Here is a 12,614-nt window from a genome sequence, read left to right on the forward strand (position 1 = left end):
TAGGCCCTTAGCCCTTGAGGCTTGATCGGGGCCGGGCCGGGGTTGGCCTATGGGCCAAATTATTTAAATTAAAATAGATATTAAAAACTAGAAAACTTAAATGTAACCTCTAACCTATACAACTATAGTAGATTAGTACTACTAGACTACTAGTACGTGAAGATTTAAAAGGCTAAAGCCTTATAAATTCTAAAGCCATTACTCTTAAAAACTTAAGTCCCTAAGCCCTAATATCTAAATTCTTGAACTACAACTCTCTGTCTCTTTACTCTTATAGTTTTATTGTCGTCTCGTTTCTGCTACGACATTGAACAATTTTCACGCATGTAACAATTTTCTTGATTTCATTTAACAAAATACTTTAAGTAATTATGTATTGCTAACTAAAGTTATAGTTAGAAGTGTTCTTTAGTTTACTAGTTTGTTTTTTAGATATTATTTACTTAAGAGATTATTCTTTTTTTCTTTAAATATTTATTGCTAGATTTTTTATTTAGAATTATTGAAACAATGTTACTATTTGTGACATTGATTTGACATTAAAAAAAAAAAGAGCGCTGGCCCGCCTCAGCCCTTGACCCTTCTGAGGTTGGACCGGGTTGACCATTTTACAGCCCTTTGAAATGAAGGGCCGGCACGCCCCAGCCCATCAAATTCTTTGGCCCACGGGGCTTGGGTGGAGTAGGGCTGGGCTAACCCGTTTTGACGGCTCTAGTCACATATGTCTTAAAGGGGAGTGAATACGTATAAGAACTCTTGAATGAAAAAGAGATGTAACTTCAATTCCTTCAAAATTGATATTTAATCCTATTTCAAATAGAGGCAATTGACTATTGAATTCAATTTTGATCATTATTTTCATATTCGTAATAGTACGAAAAAAATGTCTGGCTTCAAGTTGTTCAAGAATAGGGCGTTGAATTTCCCGAACCTTTGACTTAGGATTAGTCAGTTCTATTTTGCGATGGGGCGGGGATGAGATATAACTCAGCGGTAGAGTGTCATCTTGTGGAAGTGATCATCAACTCGAGTCTGATTATCCCTAAGCCCAATATGAATTTTTCTAGTTGGATTTGCTCCCCTGCTGTCATTCAATGAGAATGAATAAGAGGATCGTGGGATCGACATGAGGGGGCAAGAATGACTATAATTCTAGGAGCAAACTCCAGGCGAATATCATGAAGTGCATGGATACAAGTTGTGTCTTGGAATGAAAGACAATTTTGAATTTGCTTTGTCTACAAATAAGAAAGCTATAAGTAATGCAACTATGAATCTCATGCAAAGTTCGAGTGGCATGCTTAACTCATGCAAGTCGGATAGAAAACACAGAAAATGATGTTTTCGTGTAAGAACCTGCCATTGGATGCGGGGAGATTCATACTATTCAAACTAAGCAAACTAACTAAATAAATAATAGAAAAAAATTAGTTATAGAAGAAAACTTTCTAACTTTTAAAATTAGGTTTTTGGCCAAGTATAAAGTATTACTTTCTTTGTTTTAATGTATGCACCAAATTTTTTTTATATATTTTTAATAACTTATTTGATATACTGTTTAAACATACGTACATAGTACAAGTATTAGTTATACATGACAAGAAAAGAAAAATCAAGGAATGATCATTAATATTATGATCCAAAGAGAACGAATATAGAAAAAATATTGCAAATATGACAATAAGAAACAACACGAGCAATTTAAGAATCATTGCGGTTTGATTTGGATTATTGGTCATTTATCTTGATAAGAAGAATAAGGTGAATAAGTAAAGAGTAAATGTTCAACACAATGAAGTTGGTTGATAAAGTTGATTGATGAAATCGATTATCTAGTACCTCTGATTCAAGGAATGACAACCATTATATATTTTTTTTTAATCTTAATCTTTTCTTTTAAGGGAAGGCAGGTTATTAGATAATTGGCGGAGAAAATTTGAATATATGGCTAGAGAAGGAACTTATTCTTCGTAATCTAACCCATGCCTCCTCTATTATTCCGTTCTATTGCGTCCATATTTATAGACAAGATTTTCACTATCTTCAAATGACCCACGATTTATATTTTTTAAATGACTTGAAATTTCTATATTTTGTCATAAAAATATGATGTACGCTATATAGATCAAATCTTTGTTAAGAAAAAGAGAATTAATCATATATTTTGGAAAAAGGATGGTTAAAACATTTCATATTACTGACTTATTTGTTTAGCAGATTTGGGCTAGTTTTTTTTAAATTCTTAATAAAAAGTATATATTTCTTAAAATGTTGGTTACTCATTTATACACATGCAATAACTTTTTTCCGATTTTACCGGTCATCTTCATGAATGTTTATTGCAATAAAAATTAAATGTTATAAGTTTTTTTTTTTTTTTTTGTATATTCTTATCTGTTCTATGTGTTATCCAATATTGACTGAAAAATAAATTCATATGAATATCATTTATTTGTAAGAATTAAATAGTGCTAAAATATCGTATAATCGATATCTGATTTTTAGAAATTGATATCATTTTATATTAAGTTGAATTTTAGAAATTATCAATAAATAAATATTTAGGAGACTGCTTATTAATTGATCGCGCAATATGGGTATATACTGGTATATTATAAAACGATATGTATCACCATTCAAAAATACATTTCCGGTTCGAATCCTACACCTTGAACCGTTCGATCAAAATCAACGGCTCAGATAGTTTCATATACCATTAACCCTTCTTCTTCCCCTATTTCAAATTCAAATCTCATCACTTCTTAACGGCTAGTTTTCTTTCTTCCTTAACCCTAACCCCCCAAAATCCACCATTTTTCTGTACAAACAATGAAGCATTCAGTACAACCAAGAAGCACAATATTAAGGGAGAATCACGAAGCAATGTCGAGTCCAAACCCTAGCTCTACGAGGCAGAAATGGCTGACGCCACCGCCGTACCGGAAGAACAAGTCGTCTAAAGAGAATGCTCCTCCTTCAGATCTGAATTCCTCACCGGCTGTTACCGGTATGAAGATGATGAAGAGTCCGTTACCTCCTCGGCATCCTAATTCTAATCCTTTGAAGCGGAAGCTCAGTGTTGAATCTGTTGGTTCGGAGATTGGCGCTGTTGTTGCTGGATCTTCCGACTCTGGAGTTAAAGTAAATTCCATGAAATTTATTTAATTTTCAGTTGAATTATGAATTGCAGTTTTTTGAATTTGAATTTGTTGAAGAAAAATCTAATTTAAATTAACTGCTTTATAACTAAAATTTTATCATTTTACTATTTCTGTATTTGTCACTCTTAGTTTTCTTTCATTACTTGTTGTCTCCTGTGATTATCTTGTTATTGATACTGCTAACGTTTCGTAAATGTTGAGTTTTTTCCCTTTGAACTGAGGTAGGGATAAGGTCTGTGTATGTTGTACCCTCCCCAGACCCCACCTGTAGGACTATACTGGGTATGTTGGTGGTGTTGTTGCTATATCACTAAAATCTGATTTTCAAATGATGATGGAACCCCAAAGGAACTAACTCATTTGACCTGTAAGATCAGTTTACTTGAAATGTGTTAAAGATAAAGACTTTTCACACTTGGTAGTTGTTTTCATTGATAGAAACATGCATTTCTTTCTGGTATCATGCTTTTGCTTGCCGTTCTCTACCATCCGTGTTTATCAATTTCTGGCTCTAACGTATTCTGTATGTGTGAAGTAGTATAATTTGTGAGCTTATGATCCTGCAATGATTTTAGGTTATAGTGAGGATGAGGCCACCAACCAAGGATGAGGAAGAGGGTGAAATTGTTGCCCAAAAGGTCTCTAATGATTCTTTGTCAATATCAGGACACAGTTTTACATATGACTCTATCGCTGATGTCCAATCAACACAGGTAAAATGAAATGTTTTGCTTGTAGGGAGATCAATTTGATTAAGTACTGCATGATAATTGAAAAGATATGTGCTTGATTCTTCCTTGTTGATTTGGATGTTTGAACTTAATGTTTTTAAATTTGATAGGTATGCCTAGAAGTACGATATCAATTAATGTGAATGATTCTGCTTTGTTTTGATCTTTCAGCTAGATATATTTCAGCTTGTGGGAGCTCCTCTTGTTGAAAATTGCCTCGCTGGGTTTAACAGCTCAGTATTTGCTTACGGGCAGGTAATTTTAGCCTTATGTTTTGCAATATGCTAAATATAAACTGCAGGATGTCAGATATTCTATTGTAAAGTATTTTGCTGACGTGATGTCCCCTTAATGGTTGATATGACTTGGATTAATCAGACTGGTAGTGGAAAGACATATACAATATGGGGACCAGCCAACGCCTTGTTGGATGAAAACTTAACAAGTGATCAACAAGGCTTAACACCACGTGTTTTTCAACGACTTTTTGAACGAATTGAGGAGGTGATATTCTGTTGTGTCTTCTCTTATATGTATGTTACCTTTTCTCAGTTGTGCTGTAGGCTGTATAAAATTTGTATGATCTTAGTGAATTCATTTCCTCTGCAGGAACAAGTCAAACATTCTGACAAGCAGCTTGCCTATCAATGTCGGTGCTCTTTTCTTGAGGTTAGGCAACTTGACTGATTCTTTGCATGGTGAATAAGGTCCTTACATAACTCTTCTTCTAAGTTCTTGAGTACTCATGACTTGCAGATATACAATGAACAAATCACTGATCTATTGGATCCTAGTCAGCGAAACCTCCAGGTAGAAGAAAACTAACATACAGCGATATTGACTCATTATCTAATATCTGAGAATGCTATATTAATAAATTTTAATTGGCTCACTTTTCAGCTAAGGGAGGATGTGAGAACTGGTGTATATGTCGAAAATTTGACCGAGGAATGTGTTTCTACGATGAAGGATGTGACAAAGCTTTTGATGAAGGTTCAGACTGCAACCTTTTATTATAACATTGTGTGGACAAATGAATATTGCATTCACATCTAGGTTAATTGTGATAAAAGACCAAGAAATGATAACTGTTGTGCAGTACATATTCTCAGTTTGTGAGGTCTCTGCCCCACCATTGAAAGTTGAGACTAAATATTCGTCACTGCCTTAGACATAGTGAAATGTCCATATATTTTAATGAAAGAAACTTGATCTTATCTTATTATCTTCTTTTTCTCCACTCTTTCTCACTGTTGTGATTTCCTCAAGGAGGAAGTGCAAGAGTCTTAGTTTCCCTTAACTTAATGCCCTTGCTTTGTTGAATCTCGCTGCAGTTTGTTGGTGTCCTTTTTTTTTCTTTTTTCAATGTTGTGCTCCACATGAAAATAGAGGGGGTAACATATTTTACTTTTTCATCATCTCTCTTCTTTGAAGTTCCTGTCCAGTAACAGTGAAAAAACCTCTGGTTTCAATCTGTGCATTTGTTAAGTAAAGCCAGTTTTTTAGCAAGTAATATCTGAGATTAGTGCCAAATTTTCTCATCTGCATTCTTCTTTTGTTTCTTTGACTTGTATTATTTGAGCTGCCTCCTGAAGATGGCCTGATGTACTTAGAAAAGCTAATAGAACTTGCTCAATGAATGTTACAGGGTTTGTCAAACAGGAGAACTGGCGCTACTAGTATAAATGCTGAGAGTTCACGTTCTCACAGTGTATTTACTTGTGTTGTTGAATCACATTGCAAGGTAATAACTTCTCATATCCTTATGACTATCATCTGATCTATAATGATCCCCTAGACCTTTTACCATCCTTATTACAATAATCTGATCTCTATAAGAAATACTAACTGCCAAGTTGTGCATGATGTGTTCTTGTCATTTTTTGTTTTACAAAGCAATTTTGCATATTCCTGTGGCTGTGAGAGGGTGCATGGAAAGACTTGCTACCTTCCAAGTTGTTCGTTGTATTTGAGATTTGAAAATGTTTGCTGTTGATCTCTTATAAAATTTTATTTTCAGAGTATGGCCGATGGCTTAAGCCGCCTAAAGACGAGCAGGATAAATCTTGTTGATCTTGCTGGATCAGAAAGGCAAAAACTAACTGGAGCAGCTGGAGAGCGCCTGAAGGAAGCTGGGAACATCAATCGCTCCCTGTCACAGCTGGGGTATGTTCTTAAGTTGGACAAATTCTCTGTGGTTTAGTCATCTACTCATAAACATGCATTTCATATTTCTCATTAGCTAATTGGATGAAGAAGAGAGGAACTTGGTCCATTTTAAGATGTAACGAGTTTTACTTCATTCAGCAATCTTGGCCTTGGCGCCATTGCATTGATCCATCTAGGGATCCTTTTCTCTTTCTGGAAGTTTTACTTTCTTGGTATGATCATGCACACCTTGTGACAGGTAAAAGAGTTCTTTTATCTGCAAGTGAAAGCCACACACGTAGTGTAAGATTATTATTTGAAACAAACAATGTGAATGTTTTTCCTGCATTCTCTTCTTCCTGAACTGAAATTGTTTCTTCTAAATGATATGAAGTGGGTTGTTAGAAAAGTCTGTGCTTATCATGGTTTTGGATAATGGAAAGTAGATCTCCAATGGCAGCTTCCTAGAATCTGGGCATTTAAGACATGCTATATAGTACCGACTACCTATGAATGTGTCAGATATACCTTTATGTTATGAATGAATGTGGGCGGGTATATTCTAGAGAAGAGAGTGCATGAGAAATTCATTTCCTTGACATTAAGGTCAGACGGTTGCCAATAAATGTCAAAAAGCTGGTTATACTGGTTTTTTCTCCTATAACTAAAATCATTTATAAGGACCGACTTAATAGAAAAATAGTGAAGCTTAGTCTTTTCCTTTTTCTGTAAGAGTTTTGCAGAATTTCAATTCTTGTCATCCGTAGGGTGTCAAATCTGTAACTTTTTCATCTCTTTGGTTTGAAATTATATTTTTCACCTTCGCTTCTGATTACACGATTTTTCTTTTTGAGATTTGCAGGAACTTGATAAACATTCTAGCAGAAGTTTCCCAAACAGGAAAGCATCGGCACATTCCCTATAGAGATTCCAAGTTGACATTTTTGTTACAGGAATCTCTTGGTGGGAATGCAAAACTTGCAATGATATGTGCCATTTCTCCAGCCCAGAGGTAGAACCAGAACCATATTTGCCTCAATTGTATTTCATTCTTGTAAAGTTTACATTTCAATATCTTTAACTATTCTTGAAGTTCTCCACTCGTGGGATTACACTGGGTATGTTGTTGTTGTTGTATATGTAATTGTTGATAATTTGGAGTCCTTTATTCTTCTTGATAATGCAGTTGTAAGAGTGAGACTCTCAGTACCCTGAGATTTGCCCAGCGCGCAAAGGCAATCAAGAATAAGGCTGTTGTCAATGAGGAGATGCAAGATGATGTAAACGTCTTGAGGGAAGTAATACGACAGTTAAAGGCAAACACCTAAACCCATTTTTGTTTGTATCTGTCTTAACAATTGGCTGGCGTATTCCTGTTTTTGTGAGTCTTGGTGGAATGAATGCCCTCTTTTCCTTTCTCTTTACAGGATGAACTGATAAGAGTGAAGGCAAATGGATCTCAAGCAGATCAAAATGGAAATCATTCATCGGGGTGGAATGCGCGTAGAAGCTTAAACCTTTTGAAATTCAGCCTCAACCGTCCAATGACATTACCTCCTCTAGATGAAGATGGTGACACAGAAATGGAGATCGTTGAGGAAGCTGAACTATTAGGTCTCCTACCGGGAGGAAGTAAAGAGGTTGGTATCTTGCGAAAAACTCTTTCCAAGAGTTTCTTGGTTGGTCCTGCTGAAAGAGGTAATGAGGAAAAGCACAGCTCATGCAAGGGAGAGGTAGGTTCTGAGGATGCAGACGTCACCATGGAGGAAGAGGTACCTGAACAAGTTGTCCAACCTGAAAACAAAGTTATTCATGGTGCTGGGCTGCAGAACTTGGAAAATTGTTCGATGGCTGAAGAATCAATTCACCAAAGTTGCGAAGAAGAAAATGTTGAGGCTGATTTGAAGAAATCCATGTCGAAGAGGCTTGATAGTGATTCTTCTCAAGATTGTTTGCCATCACTGGCCATTAATTTGCTCAATCAAGGAGTAAAAGGGGAGCTGGTAGAAGAAATAGCTTCAGAGCAATGTGAAGGCTACAATGAAAGAACTCCTGAAAACTCTTCTAAATGTTCAGAGGGTGATGCAGCCTGTAGAGACGTTAGTGTAGTTACAAATGATATATCTCCTATTTTGAAATCTCCCACTCCAAGTGTTTCACCAAGAGTTAATAGCAGTAGAAAAAGTCTAAGGACATCATCAATGCTGAGTGCTTCTCAGAAGGATCTTAGAGAGAGTAAGCTGGATGAACCACATTTTTCGTTCGCAAAGCCTTCAAACAGTATTTGTTTGGACTCTCAAGCTAATCAGAGAAGTAAAAGTTGTTTTACATCGACTGAACATTTAGCTGCTAGTCTACATAGGGGACTTGAAATTATAAGTAATCGCCAGAGTACATCTTTGAGGCGGTCCTCGTTCAGATTTTCTTGCAAACCTGCTGATATTAGAGCAATTATTCCAGTTGCTAAAGTAGATGTTGGGGTCCAAACTATTGTTACAGATGATCAGTCATTTGAAGGAGGGTCAATTTTCTTGTGTAGTAAATGCAAGGAAAGGAATTCCCAGCAAGAGCTTAAATATGCCAATGATGGCTCAAACATGCAATTGGTTCGTGTCGATGAATCACTGTTGGTACCTGCTGATGGATTACAGTTGGTACCTGCTGATGGATCACAGTTGGTACCTGCTGATGGATCACAGTCCTGCGAAAAGTTCAAGATTCAAGTACCCAAAGTAAGTTTGAAGATTTTATGAATTGTTTGGCTTTTGTACTCTGTCGTATTTATTTCTGTGCAATATTTTTACAGGCTGTAGAAAAAGTATTGGCAGGAGCAATACGGAGGGAGATGGCACTTGAAGAAATATGTGCCAAGCAAACTTCTGAGATCATGCAACTCAACCGCTTGGTAGGTTTTGGTTGGTCAATTGAGCAACTTGCGACATTCATTATTTCCTTCATCTATTTTACATGTATTGCAATCAATGGGCAGATTCAACAGTACAAACATGAGCGAGAATGCAATGCCATTATTGGCCAAACACGCGAGGATAAGATTGCTCGTCTTGAGAGCTTAATGGATGGAATTTTACCAACAGAGGAGTTCATGGAGGATGAATTGTTATCACTCACTCATGAGCATAAGGTATGTGTCTGACTTGAACGTTGTCTATTGATATGTACATTTTTTCCTCTTGCTATACATGTCTAATTCATGATTTTCAGCTTCTGAAGGAAAAATATGAGAATCATCCAGAAATATTAAGTGCGAAAATTGAAATAAGAAGAGTTCAAGATGAGCTGGAACAGTATCGAAACTTCTTTGACTTGGGTGAGAGGGATGTTTTGATGGAGGAGATTCAGGATTTGAGAAGCCAGCTCTACTTCTATGTAGATTCTTCACCGAAGCCATCCAAGAAAGGAAGTTCTCCTCTGCAATTAGCTTATCCATGTGAGTCAAGTGAGCCTTCGGTTTTATCCACTATTCCAGAGTCAACTGAGGAGAGTGCTGAACAGAGACTTGAAAAGGAGAGGATTCAATGGTCCGAAACAGAGAGTAAATGGATGTCTCTTGTAGAAGAATTGAGGTTAGACTTAGAAGCTAGCCGCAGCATGGCTGAAAAGCATAAACAAGAACTGAATTTGGAGAAGAAGTGCTCGGAAGAGCTGAAAGAAGCAATGCAGATGGCAATGCAGGGACATGCACGCATGCTTGAACAGTATGCTGAACTTGAAGAGAAGCATATGCAATTGCTTATAAGGCATAGGAAGATCCAAGATGGTATAGAGGATGTCAAGAAAGCAGCTGCAAAGGCAGGAGTGAGGGGTGCTGAATCTAAATTTATCAATGCTCTTGCTGCTGAAATTTCAGCTCTAAAGGTGGAAAGGGAAAAAGAGAGGCGCTATTATAGGGATGAAAATAAGGGGCTTCAGGCCCAACTGAGAGATACTGCTGAAGCTGTACAAGCAGCTGGTGAATTGCTTGTGCGGCTTAAAGAGGCCGAAGAAGCTATCACAGCTGCTGAGGTGAGTTTTTTGGAATCAATTGTTCCTAGTTTCGCTTTATTCTATCAGTATGTATTTTCTTGTCATTGCAACACCAACGCTTGCTTTCCCAGTCGTTTACAGTCAACACTCATTATGATGCTACTCCTTGATCATTATATAGTTCCTATATGTCTCTCTTTCCACCTGTGATGCCATCTTCTTTTACTTCTAATTCCAATTCTACATAAAGGGTCTCACATTTTCAATGCTTTTGTGTGAATATATCCCTGTAATTACAAGGCTTGTCATGTAAGATGAGTTAACACATCTTCTATAAAAATACTATACCAAGTACTGTGAGGAGTGTTTGAACTAACCTCACTGGAACCAGTATGATACAGAAATATTTCTCAACAAGGAAACAGTTCTTATTGTCTTCCACTTTCTTCTCAAAACAAGGAAATATTTCTTTTTATAATCTTACTGAAACAGATGACACTCTCTTCCTCCTTACCTCGAACAAGTATTTGCAATCAATATATAACCTGACATTTTCATCTGAATGTAGATATTATTTTCTGTTGTTTTGATCTCCTACAAACTCTTTTCTACAGTGTTTTATATCTTTCATGTTTTTCTTGAAATTATTATGGCTATGTCGAATGAGCATTTGGATCTGTTTGCTTACTTGGTCCTCTAGAAGAATGTCTATACTCATTGACTGTGGATAATGTAGTACCTCCACTGTATGTGGAAACTGGCTATGTTGGCTTGAGCTATTAGTGTTAAACAGTTAATTGTGTTGTAGAATTACTTTAGGTGACGAATATTTTGAACTTTGCTTTTCATGATATATCATACGAGATTACAGCGGCTCATAGTGCCATTATTTGGTTGTCCCGAAGCACGTTACCCTTCTTTTAGATATGTATTGTTTAGCCATAGTTATCTGATAAGTTCTAATCTTGTGCAGAAACGAGCTATTGAGGCAGAGCACGAAGCTAAGACAGCTTACAGACAGATTGATAAACTGAAGAAAAAACATGAAAAGGAGATCAACAATTTGAATCAGTTACTCGAAGAATCCCGTCTGCCTAAAGAGAGATCAGAAGTCATTGTTAATTCCGAGACAATAACATATGATGCAAGGGAGATGAATCATGGAGGTGATCAGCTGAGCAGAGAAGAATTTGAGTCATTTTACAATAGAGAAGAGGAGGAGGACTTGTCAAAATTAGTAGAGCCCTCTTCTTGGTTCTCTGGATATGATAGGTGCAACATATAGACTAGACAATATGTGATGTAAAGGTGGTGGGTGTTTGTTGTATGTACCAATAATAGTGTGTTTACATAGTTTTGGAAAGGTGTAGCTTTTCTCTTCAAATTTCAATGATAGGAATTGTCTCACCAATTGTGAAAGAAACAACTTAATCTATCAAGCTCTTTTGATCAATAGGCCTAATGATTGGTTTTTTTTGTCCAATGGTTCAAAATTTATGTGAGGCATTGTGTTCGAATCCCATTCGTCGTATATCTTCCAATTTCATTAAACAAAATGATATGCTTTTTTGTTCTCTCAGTCTCAGATATCAACATGATCTTGCTTGCTTACTGATGTGGGCTTAATACAAGTGTTGGATTCAAGAGTCATCCACAAAGGTACATTTTCATTCTCTGAACCCTTGTGCACTAGCTGTTTTATCCCAGTTTTGAATTGGTATAGTAAATTATATGCTGTCAATCTTTTTCCTCCATTCATTTTTGGCAAGTCCATATTTCAAATATTGAAAACTATATGTGGATGTGGAAGATGGTATATGTGATATTATTATTATTTTCTACACAACATTGAAAATCATATGTTGAGGGGTTTTGTGGGGAAGGTATCCATTGTTTTTCTTTATTCAAAAATTTGGAATGTGCATTATTTGGATAGGGTGGGACCTAGAAGTAGAGACAACAGGAACAGTGAAAAGATCCCAAGTATGAACATGTAGTAGCTTAGATCATTTATTTGCTTGGTTTTGGTGTCAAGAGGATAGGGGGCAATCTTCAAGTGGCTCAGACTAGTATGCCCATTGCATTTTTTTGTATAATATTTCGATGCCAAGAACAGACAGTCCATTAGTACTTTGGAAAACTTTGGCAACTTTGTTGATATTGTAGTCTATCATATCTTGGAGACCATTAAACAAGTAGCTTGTGGGATTGTCTACTCTGACATGTAACTCTCCCTACTTGTGGACCATTTCTCTCTCTTTTTTGCATAGTCACTTCTTTTTCACTCAAATACAAAAGATAGGAAAGATACCATGTAGGCTCTCATTCCCTAGCCATATATTAGCCATGGAATTGTTGTGGATCCCATAATTGCTTTCATAACACCAATGTTCAGACCACACCAGCTCGTATGCATCTCGAATATTTCAATAAGTATATATTGTGTTTTCACCTTACCGTACCAAGGCAGATAAGATGAAATCACCTAACAAAATTGTATCTCTACACAAGTCCGACCAACTAAATTATTTAAATGATTTAATTGTTGAGATATTCCTTTTAGCCCATTTATGTGATTAAGAAACACTAC

At 36.3% G+C, this 12,614-nt stretch overlaps 1 protein-coding gene across 1 annotated transcript; it reads left to right on the plus strand.

The window, feature by feature from the left end:
* The first annotated feature begins 2,774 nt into the window (after window positions 1-2,774).
* LOC102599317 (kinesin-like protein KIN12B) lies at window positions 2,775-11,477 on the plus strand. Its single transcript, XM_006358729.2, has 16 exons — window positions 2,775-3,141; window positions 3,737-3,874; window positions 4,064-4,147; window positions 4,271-4,396; window positions 4,502-4,561; window positions 4,649-4,702; window positions 4,793-4,885; window positions 5,541-5,636; window positions 5,913-6,058; window positions 6,903-7,052; window positions 7,227-7,356; window positions 7,468-8,772; window positions 8,847-8,945; window positions 9,030-9,182; window positions 9,263-10,063; window positions 10,998-11,477. The coding sequence occupies exons 1-16, from the start codon at window positions 2,830-2,832 to the stop codon at window positions 11,307-11,309; spliced, it is 4,059 nt and encodes a 1,352-aa protein (XP_006358791.1). The 5' UTR covers window positions 2,775-2,829; the 3' UTR covers window positions 11,310-11,477.
* The last annotated feature ends 1,137 nt before the right edge of the window (window positions 11,478-12,614 follow it).

This window comes from Solanum tuberosum, unplaced genomic scaffold (assembly GCF_000226075.1).
Source record: "Solanum tuberosum cultivar DM 1-3 516 R44 unplaced genomic scaffold, SolTub_3.0 scf00280, whole genome shotgun sequence".
Taxonomy (NCBI): Eukaryota; Viridiplantae; Streptophyta; class Magnoliopsida; order Solanales; family Solanaceae; genus Solanum; species Solanum tuberosum.